Source organism: Melospiza melodia, chromosome 6 (assembly GCF_035770615.1).
Source record: "Melospiza melodia melodia isolate bMelMel2 chromosome 6, bMelMel2.pri, whole genome shotgun sequence".
Classification (NCBI taxonomy): domain Eukaryota; kingdom Metazoa; phylum Chordata; class Aves; order Passeriformes; family Passerellidae; genus Melospiza; species Melospiza melodia.
The window spans coordinates 52,459,830-52,478,400 of record NC_086199.1 but is presented as its reverse complement, the minus strand read 5'-3'; the positions used below and the strand labels follow the sequence as shown (position 1 = coordinate 52,478,400).

The 18,571-nt window shown below is 39.4% G+C and overlaps 1 protein-coding gene across 7 annotated transcripts in view; it reads left to right on the top strand.

The window, feature by feature from the left end:
* The window catches only part of NELL1 (neural EGFL like 1), a 275,787-nt gene that overhangs the window by 68,082 nt on the left and 189,134 nt on the right, over positions 1-18,571 (top strand). For all 7 annotated transcript variants that reach the window (XM_063158166.1, XM_063158163.1, XM_063158162.1 and 4 more), the window contains exons 8-11: positions 472-606; positions 1,427-1,529; positions 5,127-5,200; positions 12,114-12,213. In XM_063158166.1, coding sequence (XP_063014236.1) covers positions 472-606; positions 1,427-1,529; positions 5,127-5,200; positions 12,114-12,213 — 412 coding nt within the window. The remainder of the gene's footprint in view (positions 1-471; positions 607-1,426; positions 1,530-5,126; positions 5,201-12,113; positions 12,214-18,571) is intronic.

Below are 18,571 nucleotides of genomic sequence, written 5' to 3'. Positions count from 1 at the left end.
TTTATCATGGGTTTATACAGCCAGGAATACTTAAATGAATCACAAAGTTTTCCCTGTAGGTTTTGATTTTTAAAAAAAATTCTTGTATTTATTTTGCCGGAAAAAAAAATTTTGAACAGAGGCCTGTCATCTTTCAGTTATTTGTACAGGCAGGGAAGGAATGCACATATTTACTGCTCAATGTTAAGCTTGTATTTCTATTGTAGCAACAAGGAGTGTTCAGAGCTAACCACAAGCTCGGGGTTTGCTCCAGGAGCTTGGTTTCTCCATTGATCATAGTGTGGGATGACCATGTACTAACTCCATCAAAATCGGGGCAGTAGGATTAGTTTTTACCTGCTGATTTCCTGGTTCACTGTTTCAAAGGTTGTGGTCAAAGTTGGTTTTGCTAAAAATAAATGTACTGGTTTTTGCTTTTTGAAATCATGTGTTTGAATTGCAGAAATCTCATCAAGTTACTTTCATTTATAGTTAAATTATGCAGAAACAAGGCTGAGTCAATTGGAAGACTGTCATTGTGAGAAGACTTGTCAAGTAAATGGATTGATCTACAGAGACAAAGACTCATGGGTTGAAGATGATCACTGCAGGAATTGCACATGCAAAGTAAGAATTTCTGGAGAGTTTGAAGGATAGGATCTAATGAAAATGTGAAAATGGCCTTTGAATACATAATGTTCACTCTGAGAGTTCCTGTGTTTTTAGTATGCGTCTAGTGGCAGCATGGACAATAGAGAGGGAAGTGGTAAAATAAATAAAATTTTGACATTACTTATTTGTAAGCTTCATACATAAAATCTGCCTTCCCTTGACAATGCTTTCTTCCTTGTTTTAATTATAGCTGTGAGGACTTTGTGGTTTTGGGGTGAAGGAGTGGCATTGTCTGTGTTTCTTTGGAATTGTTTTCACTGCAATAGCTTTTTCAAAAAGGAGGCATTATCTTAATAGTATTCATAGATGCTTAGTTGCATCTTGCATGGTAACAACTTGCAGATTCGTTTTCAGCGTTTATCAGACTGAAAAATACAAGGGACGGAAGGAGGATTAGTATGCAAAACTGGTATCTTTGAAATTATTTGATAAATATCTGAAGAGAGCCTTTGTTTGCTCAGGAAAATAGAAGCCTGGTTGTTAAAAAACCCAAAGATGATTGGAACAGCATACAGAAAGTAGGGCTTATGTTCTTGACTTATGTTTTCCAATTGATGTGTTTTGCTCTGGTTTTGGGGGCAAAATCAGTAATGCGTATCAAAATACTGACGGCAGTTCACCTTCAGCTGCACTTTGATTCATTTTGCAGTTGGGTGGGATTAAATCTGCTGCTGAAGGATAGGTTTGTGATCCAGAATGGTGTTTTCATTTACTGGAATAGTTCTCAGTGGTGTGTATAAAATGCAGCTGATTTCTGTCCTGCCCCCTTGCTCAGGGAGGAGCTGTGGAGTGCAGGAGGATGTCCTGTCCCCCTCTGGAGTGTCCCCCCGATGCTCTGCCCGTGCACGTGGACTCTCAGTGCTGCAAGGTGTGCAAGGGTGAGTACAGCACACACACCTGGCTGCTTTGCCTTCTTGTCCTGCCCCCAGGCACCTTTTGGGATGGTTTTCAGAGCTCCTGGTAGTTCAGGTAACACAAGCCATAGTGGCAAACGTGATTTAGGAAGAAAATGAACAATTGCCGAGAAATGAACAAGCCTTGCCAATTTCTGAGGTACTGTTTTTACCTATTGTTAGTGTAAAATTATTCATCCTGTTGAGGGCTTGGAAGGCTGACTTGGCTCCAGTTGGTAGCTGCTGCTACCACCTGGCTGCTTTGCCTTCTTGTCCTGCCACCAGGACATTTTGGGATGGTTTTCAGAGCTCCTGGTAGTTCAGGTAACACAAGCCATAGTGGCAAACGTGATTTAGGAAGAAAATGAATAATTGCTGAGAAATGAGCAAGCATTGCCAATTTCTAAGGTACTTTTTTAACCTATTGTTATATTCATCCTGTTGGGGGCTGGGAAGGCTGACTTGGCTCCAGTTGGTATCTCCTCTTGATGTGTTGAGGAGCCTCAAGCCTGTGGTCTGAACTTTCTTTTGTGATGAGTAACTAACCAAGCTGTTATCTTTTTGCCTGTCTTTTATTTCAAGTTAAAAGGCTGTTCTTTAAAATAAACATGACAGTATATCAGACCCTGGCTTAATATCCCTGTGTGGAGCCGTAGTTTGCTGTAATTAATTTCCAGATAAATTAATGAGAAGAAAGAAAAGCTAAGTACATTTTGTGATTGGTGTTATTATCAGCTTTCAGTTCCTTTTAGTGGGAATGAAAGCTGTTAAGTAACATTCATGGAAGGAATATTCAATATTTGTTACTTTAATAGTAGTACAAGGAACAAAGGCAATTTATGTATGAAAATTTTAGCTGTATACTAATGCCAGCCATACCTTAAGAAGCACAAATTCTCTTTCCCCTGATCTGTTCTGGAAGATGAGTAAACTTCATGCATGAACTTTTCAATAATTTATTAGGACAGGGATGTTGAATTATTTTAGGATTTATTAGGAAAATAATAACACTTTTTTAGCATTCTGTCACCCTTCTTCAGTCATTGAATTCGTTAGTTCCATGTACAAATATCCTTTAGCTGTGATCTTGCACTTGCTCTTGTTTCTCATGTAATCTCATTTCTCTAGGCTGTATGTCAGCATGAATATTTTGCATCCTAAAAGATGTTCATGAACAGAGTACTTGGGTGGCAAAGTGGTCATGCTGGCCTGTATTATTTGTCTCAAAACATTTTTATTTGTAACACTGAAAGTCTAGGGAGTTTTTTCATGAAACTGGATGTATGCACAAGAGTCAAAATCCGACACAAAGAAATTGTAAGGCACAAAATTGTAGATTCAGTGTATACCCTCATGAGTGAACTGTTCCTGTTATTTGTAATGGGAAGATGAACAATCAAACTTGCCTTTTGTCAGTGATTGGCACAAACTTGACTCGTTATTCTGACAAGAACTCAGCGTGTCAGTCAATGGGAAGGGACGTGTGGAAGTTGATTGAAATTGATTGTAAATGCCAGCTCCTTGACAAAATGATGTGCTAGGACCACAGTTGGTCACCTCGAGGTAGATAGTAGTAATTGCAGAGGTTTTCCAAAGAGCTGCACTGCAGGTGTTATTTTCTCTGTGCTTTTTCTATTTAGCTCTGATAGAACCATCAGTTGTAATTTGCTGTCTCTAGGGATTATTGAGTGGCTGGGTTATTGAACACTTTCCCATCTTAGCTAAGGGTTAATGAGCAAAGCTCTAATGTCTGATATGTTAAGGGGTTTAGGCAGTTCAGTTTTGATCCCTGCCACCTTGTGTTAGCATTTCAAATAATATTTGGCAAAAGACTATAATTTTAGATATAATTTTTCTGAATTGTACATTAACTTGCTTTTCAGTGTGTCCCTTCCTGTGTAAAAAGCAGTCATGTCAGGAAAACAGACAGAAAGAAGGAAATGTCTCTATTTCAAATTCTCCTAAAAATAGTTACTGGGATTCCTAATTTAAACAAAGCTTCCTCATCTGAAGTTTTCTTTAGAAGTGAGATCACAACAAGTAAGGCATAAAAACTGGGGCAGCTTTTGAAAAACAGAGAAAACTAGGATGCCAAAAGGAAGACCTCTTTTTAAATGCTTTAGTGATGATGAAAACTGAGTTAGCCTGAAAATTGTAAATCATTCTCTTTTTTTTAAGCAATGAGCATTTTCACAAAGAGTCATTAGAAGCAAATTTATGTCTGAAGGTTCATGAAGATTGATCTGTCAGTCTCTTCTGCTTAAAATTTGGGAATCAACCTGGCTGTGACAGTTGCTGCTGTGGAACTGTTGGCATCACCTCTAAGGGGGACACACTTGCACCTGTGAGTGCTTCCCCTGCCTGGGCAGGAGGGAAATTCAGGTAAAACAGGAGGGAAATTCAGGTAGAACAGTCTTAGATAGAGTGTCTATTGAGAACAGACTGCTCTGAACACTTGCACTGTGCAAGTGCCTTGACTCTCAAAACCTTAAAGCACTGTTCAGTTGCAGCGTAGGATTCACACCTTTTAGCTTTCCTTTCAGGGTCACAGGTCAGACTTCTAGTGGCCAAGTACAAAAAGAGCTGAAATAGCACAGCAGAAAGTTATTTTATCAGCGTTTACCATCGATCTGCTTTGTAATGCAGGGCGCTTTTATGGCAGATCCTTGATTTGTGTGAGATCGTAACAGTCCAGCTGCTCTCTTTAATTGATGGATTTACTGTCCTTCTCTGCAATTGGAATTTAGACCTGTAGTTGCATGGGGACTGTGATAATTCTGGTCATAATTGACCAAGCTGTTTGCTGCTGTGGCCCTGATGCCCTTTGCCTTCTTCATGGTGGCAGGAGTCCCAAGCCAGGTGACTTTGCCATGAAGCGAGCGAGGAATGTTCCAGTCTGTCGGATCATTTGTGGAGCCACTTACCTTTGGCAGAAGGGTCAAAGCTTCAGGCAAGAGTTTTGCAGTAGGAGTTCTCAGTTTTCTGGGAAAGTCCTACACATTTCACGTGTGCCTGAAGAATATTTTGCTGAAATAGATTTTTGCCGTTTGATTCAGTAGTCATTCACTGAATCCAGTCTGTTCGTGCAGTCCTCCAGTAAGATGAAGGGTTCACCTTTGGGCCCACAAAAAATGTGAAGGCTTAATTGAAATCTGTGCTTACATTATTCTTGTGATGAACTGGATGCTAATAAATGTCTCCAGTTCTTGAAGTGAGTCATGAGGACCTCTAGTAACACAAATACTGTAACTACTCTACATGATGTTGGTAGTGAAAACATTTTCTATTGAATGATAGGTTATTTAGTCCAGGACATATTGTTTATGCTCCTATTCCCTCTCTCTAGTTTGGGCAAAGAGGCTACTTTCTCTTAAAATGAATTTATTGTTTGTTACTTTGTTTGTAATTATATGTGATACTGACTTCTGATGAAAGCAGAATGAATCATATTTTTAATGTATTGATTTTTTTTTTCAGTGTGTGTGTATACTGGTTTTACTTCTTCGTTATACCTTGCATTTATTTGCTGCTTAAACACTGATTTACTGAATTTTTAATCTCCCTCCTCCTCTTGAATTACAGCAAAGTGTATCTATGGAGGCAAGGTGCTAGCAGAAGGTCAGCGAGTGTTAACCAAGAGCTGCAGGGAATGTCGAGTAAGTTTCAGCTGTATAAACCTTTCCTGTTTTTAAATGTATCTGTGGTGTTCAGAAGTGACAGTGAAAAGTTAGTGCATTTCTTTAGGCTTCCTTCATGCAAATGTGACATCTGTTGTCTCAAAAAAGGTGACCTTGAAGTCACTGAAAGCCACAAATACGAAAACAAGGCAAGAATATGACCCTTGCAGGATAAGAGAAATATGGGCAAAATTATTTGGAAGAATGTTTTCTCTTATCTCTGCTTTCATGAGCTATAGAAAAAAGTAACAGCCTCTTGGGCAAATTACTTATTTCAGCCAAATTGCTAAAATCTGAAGCAACCTTCTTGTTACATTGTGTGAGATACTCTGTATTTTCCCTACTGTTGTTCAAACTATATATAGCTCTTCTAGTAATTGAGGTAAATTACAGAATATTGGAGTGGACTGAATTCTTTTTGACAAATTCATGACATTTGGGCTATGACAGTCAGTATTTAAGAGCACAGGTGAATGGAGATCACGTTAGATCTGTTCAGGGGGGTGTTGGTGAGTGTGCATTGGAAAAGATTGCAGTGATCTGGTTATTGTTGTGCTTGGAGCTCAGTGTACAGAGTAGCAATTTTCTGTTCACTAATGGAAATGGACAATAGTTGGTTGCAGATGTTGTGAAAACAGCTTGTTATGCAGAATTACTTTGCTATTGTTCCTGTGGAGCTGTATGGGGTGCTCAGCACTGCCTGTACAAATAGGTGGGCAAGGTTGTTGCCTTGGAAGGCAGACTAAGATGCCTGTCATTTATAAAATGACATAGAATGCTTATTTGAGAGTGGAAGTACATGTATAAAATGAGAACAGGAGTATTTTCAAGTTAAAGTGAAACCAGAGAGGGTGAATCTGAATTGTGTCTGTGGAACATCTCTGTGCTATAAATAAGAGTGTTATATTCATCATTAGGAGTATGATAATACGTTCAGGAAGATTAAAAGCAAATACCAACCATCAAATGAGTAAAATAATGAAAACAGCTTTTGTATTTTGCTTATTGTTAAAAGGAAAATGATATGGCAATGTTAATTACAGTAACATTGCAGTTGGTATTTGCATCTCAATTGACAGTATTGATAAATATTCAAAATGGCATCTGTGAATGTTACACCATAAAAAAATCATTTGATGCATGCCTTCAGAAAAACCCCCGCAATCTGAAGTTGTGTTCACAAGTGTACTTCAACAAAATACTAAACCTCACTGGCCTCGGGAGAGTTTTTAAGAGGATGCTTGCATGTGTTTCTGTGGGCTGGTGTGTCTCTGTGCAGGAGGTTCATTCAGTATGTCTTCAGCATGACCTCCTAAACCTGACCTACTTGTCTGCTGCCTCAGGTGGGAACGTTCCCTGGATGAAGGATGAATAGGGATGAGTCAAACTGTGGCTGTGTCATTGTTTTCTGTCCTGTGTGGACAAGGTGTTGTATGAGAAAAGGAGGGACTTTTCTCATACAAAATTTAATATGGTTTAATTTTCCAGACTTGAAACACTGACATCAAATTTCAAAAGCTGCTGATGCATGAAGGAATACAGTGGAGGGTAGTGTTGGTAAAGATAACTTAAAAATGTTTGTGCCTGTAAAGGAGGATATATTTGTAAGTGGAGTAATGTCAACAAGATTAAATTGAAATTGCACATTTCAATTTTTATTTGATGATGGATTCCTTATTCTTTGCATAGGTACTGATCCAAACTTGAGGCGATTAACTTGTATTGATTTTTCCATCTAAAAAAAATAATGCTGCTGATGGATCCAGCTAGATCAAAGATTTTCTTTATGAGGCAGAGAGACCTTTTTTTAATTTTTTCAAAACTAATCCAGACTAAAAATATTTATGATGCACATCCTCTTAACCATAAGCACAGATGTTATTAATGAACAACCATTCCCAGCTGGAATCCTGCCCACAAGCACTCTTTAGATGAGTCTACAATGACAAAAAGAGCACACAGGTATTTCTAACAACCATGGAACAGTTCAGGCTGGAAGGGACCTCTGGAGGTCACCTTGTCCAGCTCACCTGCTTGAGCAGGGTTACCTGTAGCCAGCTGCCCAGGACCACGTCCAGATGTTGAGTGTCCCCAAGGATGGAGACTGCGCAGCAGCCCCACGCTGCAGGAGTGTTTCCTGATGCCACATGGGCCCTGCTGTGTTTCGCTTTGTGCCCTGGGCCTGCTCCTGTCACTGGGCCCTGCTCAGAGGAGCCTGGCTCCCTTCTCTTGGCACCCTTGGGTACTCACATGTGTCTGCAGGATCCCTCTGAGCTTCTCCTCTCCAGCCTTTCCTCCTGTGAGAAGCTCCAGTCTATTATTTATCCTCATGGTCCATGGCTGATCTCTCCCAGCTTTTCCATCCCTCTCTTGTGGTGAGAAGGCCAGAAAATGCAAGTGTGTATGAGCTTTTGATAATTGTACCTTTCTGCATTCAATAAGTGTTTGATTTTTTTTGTTTGTTGGTTTGTTTAGGGCTTTTTATTTGAGTTTCACCCCTATGGTGATATGGGCGATTGAATGTCAATGGGAAGATTTTTATAACTTTTTTTGGAGTGAGAATTTGCAGTTGATCAGCTGCCTGTGAATGACATGATGGTTGTTCATAAACAAGATGACATGCTTGACAGCAAAGGGTACAAAAATAAATGTCTCTTCATTAATGCTGGGAGCAGGCAGTCACAGAGTACCATCCAAGATGGACAGGGCCCACAGCTTTCAGGAAGGTCGACTAAAAAGTTTTTTGTAAAGATAAGGAATGATGTGTGACAGTGTTTACAGGTGTTCTTGGATGAGGGAAGAGACGAGGATCTGACTCCATGGTTCAGAAGGCTGATTTATTATTTTATGATATATATGACATTAAAACTAATCTAAAAGAATAGAATAAAGGATTTCATCAGAAGGCTGGCTAAGAATAGAAAAAGAAAGAATGATAACAAAGGTTTGTGGCTCAGCTCTCTGTCTGAGCCAGCTGACTGTGATTGGCCATTAATTAGAAACAACCACATGAGCCCAATCCCAGCTGCACCTGTTGCATTCCACAGCAGCAGATAATCATCGTTTGCATTTTGTTCCTGAGGGCTCGCAGCTTCTCATGAGGAAAAATCCTAAGGAAAGGATTTTCCATAAAAGATGTCTGCAACAACGATGTACTTCTTCAGGGTGACAGCTGAGGCTGCTGTTTGAAGCTGTGCCCTAAGAGAGTGATCAATACCCGCTCGTTGGGCTTAGGAGTGATACTGCTGCATGTGGTGCTCTCCCTGAAACCACATCTCACTTCCCTGGGTGGGATGGAGAGAACTGGAGGTACAAAAGGTAAAGATCATTGGTTGAGGTAAGAACAGTTTATTGGAATCAGCAAGGACATAAGAAAATAAACAGTAACAGCAATAATAGTAATGACAAGGGGTACAGGGAAGAGGTGATCATTTCACAGGGAACAACAAGACCCAGATGCTCCCTCTGGGCCCCAGCAGCCTCACCGCAGAGTGAGGTGCTGTAGGACAGCCTCCTGTCCTGGCCATGCCCCTCCTGGCTGCTGCAGAGATCAACCCTGTCTTGTCTGGAACCAGGGCAGAGATAAATTCAGACAGGAAAAAACCCCCACCAAAATAGCCTTATCTGAAATCTTGCAAATAATTTTCGAAATCGATCATGTGAGATGTGCTGTTTATTGTTCAGATTTTCACTGCATGTCACTGATTAGGCTTACATCCAATCCTTTTTTGTATGTACTTACCTTGGTAATTACAAGAAATTTAATTATCTTGTTGTAAATTTTTGACTCCAGATCTCATTCTTTGTGGATTGTATGTCACAACTGAGGCTTGATAAATATATTCCAGAAAAAAAAGTCTTTTTGGCATCTATTTCTATTCACATTCTATGACTACTACATATGTGAATTGAATATAAAAAGGAATAATTTTTCTAAGGCTGCCCGAAGCAGTAATTCTAAAGTGTGAACTCTTCTTACTTATCTCAGTGGATAAAATCTGAAATCTGATGATGATAATTCTTATAATTGGATCTGTACTAGTTTATAACAAATTAATTTTAACCCAAAGAATACTCAACATGGAAATGTTTTAATTGTTTTAAAAATTAATTACAAATAAGTTTCATTTGTTTTCCCAAGATGCAAATTCTGCAGAAAATAGAAGACTTAAGGAAATAAAATCTTACTGTCGTTAAATTAATGGAATTCTCAATTTGTGTTTTTTAATCTCCTTGTGAGTCACTGAAGAAGCAGTGAACTTGGAATAAATTTGTCTTTAGCTTTTTGACTCATCCTGACACTCATTTGACTTTCATACCGTTTCTTGCCATATTTCTCTGGCCAGATTTATTGTCAGTCAACACTTTTTGTGGTGTGCTGACATACTTTACTCTTTCTGCCGTAATTGTCCTGTCTGAGCTTAAATAGGCAATGAGTTACAGGCAGAGCTGTTCTAGCTGCTTGTTTGATAACGGGATGGTAAGTGATGGCTCCGTGTCTGGTTCTTTTATCACCTTTGATCCTGCAGTTGCACAGACAGCCGTGGGGGATTCCTGCCTCTCCCCTGTGGAACTGAGATCAGGAGGAGACCGAACGCCTCCATTAACTCCACTGCTCTTGCTCTGATGATGTGTGCACTCTGTAGCTGCTTTCTCTCACAAAAATAAGAAAAGCAGATGCCTGTGGGGTTTTTTTGAGCATTATTCATGACAGCAACTGGTGCAGCTTGCCAGTGAAGGCAATGGCCCTGCTTAGCCTGGAGATTGCAATGTCAGGGCAGTGACGGGCGGCAGTTCCAGAATTACAGATTTGCATTCCCTGGCTCAGCTGCACTCCCCAGCTGGAGGTTCTGCAAGCTGCTGGGCACCTCGGGCACATCATCTGTGCCTTGTGGACTCAGCAGGCATTTCCTGAGCGTGTAGGTGAGATCTCCTTCTGGAGCCTACAGGGGCAGAGCTGAGTTGGTGAGGTGAGGTGGCAGGGCTGGTGACCGGCAGAGGTTTTTACCTGTGTGAGCCTGTGCTGCAGTGTGCTGTGCACAGTGTTGTGTAGCTGTGAGGGCAAGCTTCTGCGCTGGGTGTTTCTTCATGCAGGGTGCACTCACAGGTAATTTCAATATCCTTTCTTCAAAGTCATGTATCTGGTTGTCACCGTGATATTTTCTGAAAATTCCCTTCGCCAGGATTTCTTCTCCTGGGAAGCTGAGAAGCCTCAGAAACAGAATGTAAATAATTATCTGATTGCTTTGGAATGTGGTCTGGACATTGCTTACCAACAGGTGAATGTTTGATTGGTTTCATGTGAATTGTTTTAACTCAATGACCAATCCCAGTCCAGCTGTGTCAGACTCTGACTCAGTCACGAGTTTTCATTATCATTCTTGTTAAACCTTCTGATGCATCCTTTCTCTTTCTTTAGTATAGTTTTAGTATAGCATTCTTTTAATATAATATCATATCATAAAATAATAAATCAGCCTTTTGAGAACATGTAGTCAGATTCTCACCTCATCCTGGGGACCCTCACAAACACCACATCTGGTCCTTCAGATTATGAGAATGATCGCTTTAATGAGTTTTTGTCTATTTGTGGTATTGGTTTTCCTCTGCTTTCCCAGCCCTAGATATGTTTGGATCGTATTTGTAAACTTATCTCTGCACTCATGATAGCTGGAAAGTGAAATTTCTTCATTTGAGGAAGGCAGAAATTCTTATTCCACCTTTTTGTTCTGACATCAGATGCCTTGAAAAGTGTTCTAGACTGATGTTAAAAGGGGTTTTGGCAACATAGCAGGCTGCCTGCTTTCTTAGTGGAGTTTCATAGCTTGGAAAATGAGATTACTCAGGTGTGGGCAGTCGTGTGGGGTAGTTACTGTAGTTCCTACTGAGCAGAAATCCCAGTTGTTAATTTTTGCTCCACTTGCTAGTTTTCAGTGCTGGCATAGCTGCAGAAGGGGTGCTGAACAAGTAAATTATGGTATGGAGGAGGCTGGAGGGGGGGATAAGGTAAAAGAGGAGGCTATTTTGGGACAAGATGTTAAGAAACAGGGAACTAAGTGCTGTACAGCTGTTTGGTCTGGAGACAAAGTGAGGCTGATCTGCTGGATGAGAGAACATGGAGTAAAATTTGGTGGAAAAATATCCCCATGAAGGCTCTATGTCTGTGATTACAGAAAACTTCTACCAGCATCTAGACCTCCTATCATAGTCTTATTCTAAATCTAGAAATCAAAATCATAGCAATGCCTTTAGCTTGATTTTTCCACAGCAGTTTCTGTGGGGCTCGCTCAAGATGAGCTTTCTTCTCTGAAGGATCTAACTTTGGAAATAAGGTGATCAGTAATTCTAAAGAACAGACTCTTGGACACGACAGAACAACACAACACTTGAAAATACTGGTCTTGCTGTGTAAATTGGAGTTGAATAACTAATCAATGAAGTGTGTGGACTGGGAAATAGCAGGACTAAAGCTCAGATTTGCAGAAAGCAGGAAGACTATATTTAAGCTGGATTGAAATTCTTAAATTCCTTCGAATACTTGAAAAGAAGATAACTACATGTTGGTAAAATGAGACTTGTACCAAATATGAGGCTTTTACCAAATGAGGCTTTTACCAAATATGAGACTACATATTTGGTAAAACTAGCATAGAATTTTGAGGTGAAATGCCTTGCCTTTTAATTTTTTTTTTAAATGCAGAGAAATGCACAGTAGATTACTGCAGATTTGATGTTATGGTGGGTGGAACCAACTGAACTTAACTTGCTTCTTGCTAATTTGCCAGTATTGTTACAGGAGATTACTAGTGCTGTGGATGGAAAAGTATGTGATCCTTGCCATTGCATGTATTTTCACTAATGTAATTTTTAAAAAAATGTTGTTTATTTTCAGAATGGAGTTTTAGTCAAAGTAACAGAGACCTGTCCACCACTGAACTGCTCAGAAAAGGATCATGTTCTTCCAGAGAACCAGTGCTGCAGTGTTTGTAGAGGTAAGCCAGCCGGGAAGGAATACAAGTTGTTGATTCAACAGGAAATACATTGAAAAAAGCAATTCCTTTTTAGTAAGATATTAAGTACCTCTATAAGCATGATTCTAAAACCACTCTGTGATACTCCTTTGGTTAGAAGACTTAGCAGGTACAAAGCTGTAATTGAACTGAGTTTGGCAGGAGGAGGGAGAAAAGGAAGAGGTGGAGGAGAAAGGAACCATTATCTCCTAAAACATCTTATTAAAAGGATGTTGTATTTGAAAAAGAAATATATTTTGTTCCTTATACCTGCAACTGCAGGCGTTTGAAAGTGTTTTTTCAAGGTCTTTATTTTAAAATCTCGAAAATAGCATTAAGATTCTAGTTGGATGGATATAAGGAGGTTGATTTAGATCTGAGCACTCTCAGGACTAATTTATGAATTAAGCTGGACAATGAAATAGTACCAATGCAAAACAAAAATGAAAAAATGAGTGCTAGAGCCCAGAACCTCATTTTTCCTCCTTCCAGAGGATATTGAGACGCAGGTTCCTCTTCCTTTCAGCCACGTGAGTCCTGGTTGTAGGCTGGAGCAGACTGAACAGGCAATAACTAAAACCTTAATTGAGGAAATCCCCTTAAATGAGGAACATGCAGGTATCACAAGGTTAAGGCTTGAGCAAGCTTTTTTTAAAAAAATGTGTTCTAATCAGTGCATTGCTGGGTGAATAATCATTCCCTGGGTATTGTATCTCTGTTCCTCATCTCTCCCTTGGTGCTGAGTCTCAGATGGGCTCAAGGGGAGCCTGGTCTCTCAGGACTCACATTCAGCCTTTAGTGATGCACCTCAGAAATTCAAGCAGGAGGTGCCAAATGAGCATGAGACACGTGCAGGCTTAGATGGTTATTGAGGTCTGCTGCAATATTTGTCTTGCCTGTGGATAAATTCCTGCAGTGCCATTGCAGATGGCGACGAAGGGGCTCTGAACCTCTCCCTCTGCCAATAAATATCAATTAGTAAATATACATGGTTAAATATTTACTGAGGCCTTGAACTTAAAAACACATGCATGTGGTTGCAGGGACCAGCATGCTTGAGACTCCCTCTTGGGTCATGGTCTGAGAATATACACATTAATTAGTTTAGCGGTTTCTAGAAACATCTGCAACTATTTAAGCAAGCAGTAAATGTTGCTTCTCTGTCCCTCAGAGGGCTGGATGTCTTAATGATACTTCTTAACAGATGGCCCAGTTTGATGTAGTGCAGTGCTGAAAAAGAATGTATTCATTACTTAAAAGGATTAGAAATATGAAAGCTTCAAAGTTGATGGAAGATAAAGTTCCATAATTATTCACTTCCATATTATTGTTAGTGATAGGTCCTCTTTTTAGATATTCATTCCAAAGCTGGCTTCATTATTTATAATATAAGATGAATATGTATATTTATGTGATGGTCTCTAGAAGCAAGGGAAGAAATTGTATTTTCCCTTCCCAGGAATACTGGTACATGATGCATTCAATTTGACACATTAAACTTTCACTTCAGTACTGCTTTAGCTGACTGCTAAAACAATACCTCCTCTTTTTGTATTTCATCATGGCTTTTTAAAATTCTTTTGAAAATGATGCTTAAAGATATGATTAATTTTGTCAACTTTACAAAGGCATAAATTCAATTTAGCACTCATAAGTTGCTTTTATGTCTTGAAATAGAATATATGCTGCTTGACTTCAATTGCATGCAACCCCAAGTGGTAGTATGTAATTTTATCACGTGCTGTTGTTAAAAATGGATATTTATTACAAATTCCATATTTGATATGGGTTTTATCCAGCAAACAGGTGCTCTCTGTTATAGCAAGCAGGCCACAGTTTGTGATCCTGTTCTGTTCCAACATATCCTTTACTGGGAAAGGATAGATGGCTTCTCTTGTTTGCAGAACTGACTTCTTTCGGAGACTCTGTTCAGCTTCTTTTTGTCTAAGCCAAAGAAGTAAGGAAGACATTGTAATAATTGCTGTCCTGAATAAGCAAAATTATTTGTTGGAAGGCCACACAGACCATTTGCACATCACATGCAAATTCCACATTGTATGAATGATGATGCAGGTAATTTGTCGCATTAGTCCTTAGCTAAGCCTTAAGTTATTCAACAGAATATTTAGCAAATGTTTACTAGCAGTGTTAAAGAAGAGTATTATTTCTGTGTTAATTTTGTCAGTGCATGTTGGTGACTGCTGGGTTCTGGGCTTTGTAGCAATTTGTGAGTTTTTAGTATTTGTAGTTGTGGAAACAGAAGCCTTCTACTGAATTTCATGTTCTGTAGAATTATAGAATATATTTGCTGAATTGGGCAAGGTTGAAAGGGTTGCATCTTGTGCTTTTCTAGCTGCAGCAAAGGAATTTCCATGTAATGAAGGGATAAATATGAGGGGATCAGCAGAAGGAAAGAAAAGCACAGAAATACAGAATCTTCATGATGCTGTGGTATGAGACTGTACCCTCTGAAGTACTTCCCACAATAACAGATGAGTGCCATAGCTTCTGCAGGGTAAAACATAAATCTGAGGTGTTTATGGAGATGGAAATTGTGAGTCAGCAACGAAAAGAGTTGAATACTGTTATGTGCAGAGCTGGTGGCCTTCCTGGATGGTCATTATTGTTTGTAAATGGTAGGGAAAATAAAGCCAGCAAATAATGCCTGCTCCTCTTCAGGCTTGCCCCGTGAGTTTATAGTGCAGCAGAAGGTAATAGCACATTGCTAAGAGGCAATTTCCAGATTTCAGGGAAGTGGTTGTGTGAGGTATACAGGTGAGAGCAGTATGGAAGAGCTCTGCTTTAAAATGACAGTTTATTTGTGTGATTTCATGTACTGAATTCATAAATGGACCTCACCACATCTGTATATGGCATCTATCCTTGGCTGCCATGTAGAGTATATCCAGTTTTTCCTTTCATCTCTGTGCTTTAATATAAATGTCTACTTTAACTATGTGGCCACTTTATACTTTCCAGCAGGACAATGTGGTGTTATTAAACTGTCTTTTAGGCTTACAGAAAATTTAGTTAATTTTCAAGTTTCACAAAGAATCGTGTCACAAAATACATTTTTTGCTACTTTTGAGAATCACTCATTTTCCTTACAGCATGCCTGCTACATTTTTTATAGCCCAGGGACAGAACTAATATAAAAAATAGTGTAATGAAAGTGTTTTATTGTTCCCTTTAGCTGTTTTTCTCCTTGCCAAAGACAGTGTATAATTTTGAAAGAGTGGATTTTTTTTCTCTTTTGCATGAGTGATTCAAATAAAACTTCATGAGAGAATTTTTATGTTGTTGTGCTCACAATTTTAAATATGTAAAAATAGCCTTAACAACCGTAGCAACTTCAGATGTGCTCTTCTTAAAAGAAAGAGTGTGATGAAATAATGAAGTAGTGACACTGGTTTTGTTTCTAGAGAAAAGAATTATTTGCTGTCCTGCAGTATGGTGGGACTGATGGATTTAGATTGCCTGCTGATACTCGTTAGGAGGAAAGGGAGAATCTTATTGATGAGGTGAAATATACATTTTACAGCAGGGAGCAGCATTTAATTCTAAAACTGGGGCTTCTGCCACCCCTCTTTGTGCTGCTTTGGGAAGGTTGTTCGTTTTTCACTTAGAGGGTGAGAAGGCTCTTCAGTTGTGCATGTTTCTCATCTCTTCCTGCCTGGCTGTGAAACTGAGGTTTGACTCTTCAGAAATTGAATTTTTCCCATTTATTGCTGTGAGGTAGGAGTTATTTCAAGGTTTTAGATTTATTAAGATTTAATGGCAGTTGATAAATATGAATTAGTTTATTTCTAAACATAGTTGTAGCATTACTTAGGATTTAGAATAGCTTTCTGTCTGAAAAAGAAGAAATCTTTTTAAGCTTGTTAGGCTGTGTAGTTACCATTATTCTATTGCACACAGATAAGCACTGTGTAATAAGCTCTGCATTCATAGAGCAGCTTGAAAGAATGTATGAATTTGCTGTTTTATGTCAGACAACTGAGTTCTGTCCACAGTCTCTGAAGGTGTGAAAGCTGCTGTTCAAAGTGCTGCTTCGCGCATGACTCATTAAAAACTGATTCAGATCATGGAAAAACGTAATTGGTAATGCAAATTCTAACACTCTTCCATAACTTCTCCCTCAGATTTACCTTACATAATTATGTTGTAACTGTGGGGTTAAATCCCAACAGTAGAAAAGATTTTGAGATTGGAACTACCTTGGATTTTTGAACATTTGCTGGTGCTTTAACAGAAGCAGTATAACAATTTTTGTTTTCACATTTAGAGATTTCTCAGTATAAAACAGTGAAATGGAGGATATCTTGAATAGCAAGAGAACAGGGGTTTTACAGTTTTTTATATGAACAGCTAAGGCTATAGTAAGAAATACAGAAAATTGTCCAGAAGTTAGAAGGAAACCCTCAGAAGCAAGGAGAGGCACATCAGTGTTGACCATAAAAAAAGTAGGAAGAGATATGGGTCTAAAATGTATTGATTGCAGCTGAAGTCTTGATTGCATTTCACAATCAATAATTAAGCCAAATCACCAAGTATGAAAAACCTGGATGCCAGCACAAAACAGCTTAGTGTGCTGCTCTGCAAAAGGAATTCCAGAAGCCACGACTTGAAAGATGGGAGCAATGTTCAGGTGTCCCAGTGTCAGAGTCTGTGTGGTCAGGATGACCCGGAGATGGGTTAGAGAGTCTCTTTTTCCCAGCCCAACAGCCGATGAAGGAGTCAGGATTCTTCTGTTCTGCTTTTCAAGGTTGTTTATTTTCTGTTATCTATAAAATTCTTTGACCTACCGAGGTCCATTCAGCAGGTCAGTCAGTGGCACACTGCCCGCCCTCAGGGCTGAGTTGGCTTTTTATACTAAGAACTGTGTGTACAATATTTACAATAATTTTCCAATACCCATCACCTATGTTAGACAGTCTGTCTCTACCCTAAACCAACCCAGAAGTGTCACCATCACAGCAGAAGATGGAGGACAAGAAGGAGAAGAAACACGCCCAAATTCCTCCATCTTGCCTCCTGAACCCCCATTCTAAATCCCCAAAATTCTACTTTTTCACCCTGTGACAAATTCACTATCATTCTACTCAAACCCTTGTGGCTTGTAACTCCTCACACAAGGTTGGTAATTGTTTCCATGGGCTAAAATCAAAGGCCACAGGTGTTTGTGACTCTGTGCCAAGGTCTCTGAGCCCCTGCCAGGGTCTGGAGTCCTCCTGGGCAGCCAGAGAAATGTCCTGGGTCCCAACATCCCAAAATGGAATAAATTTTTAATTTGAAATATCTGATTTGGGGCAACTAAGGCCTACCCATTTGTGCAGTTCTTGATGCTGCAGAAGAAACCGTGATGGTTTTATGGCTGCTAGCGTGTGTCTGGTTCTTTTCCTAATTGTCTTAGTACATTTATTAATGGTCATTCTATGTTCAGAATGAAGGAGTGGAAAGAAATTTATATTTTTTAAGAAAAAGATAGAGCAAGCATTTCAGCAGCTTTGATGAAGGAAGAGAGCAATGTTATCAGAAATGTCTGGGGAACGAACAGAGGTCATCAGGCCTATAAAAATCTAAACACACTCTTGAATATTTCATTCATTCCCCTGGTAGTACCTAATTGTGTTTTGGATGACTTTGAAGGGCTGTTGTGCAGGAATTGTGTGTGTATGTGCAGGGAAGATGGTTTCTGGCATCTGTTCTGAATGCATTCATCTGTAATTTTAATTCATGCTTGCCTTGTCATCTGTGCTGGCCTGAAATTCGTTAAGATTATCAGAACTGTTTAAGATTTTCTGTGGTTTTGTTAAATCCTCTCCAATTGCCTGCTTGCTGTGATGATTCTATTTTAAGCCATTCTTATATTTAGAGAGGAGCTGACTATCTCAGATAAGACTTTGCTGAATATTCTGAATGAATTGTTATTTTGGCTGGGCAGTGGAGATTCATGTCCTCTGCTATCTCCCGCCCATGTGGGATTTAGAGATCCCACTGCAGCATCAGTGGGTGCTTTTGGCACCTCTGGAGGTATTTTTAAGGAATCCTATCAGCCATTTCACACCAAAGAATTAATAACAATCAAATATTTGGCTCTAAAACTCATGCTGGGGAGAATTTGGACCAATGTCTAAGAAATCCAAGAACCACACATCCTTGATAATCATCTTTTGGCTCTTTTGTAGTGCTAATTTTGCGTTTCTGCTGGGAAAAAAAGTATCTCCGGACAGACCTCTGATGCAAGCAATGGTGTACTTTTTCTGACAGAGGCACAGTGAACCCTTGCTCTTCTGTTCTCTCAAGTATATTTTTTCCTGCTGGTTAAGCTTAAATTACA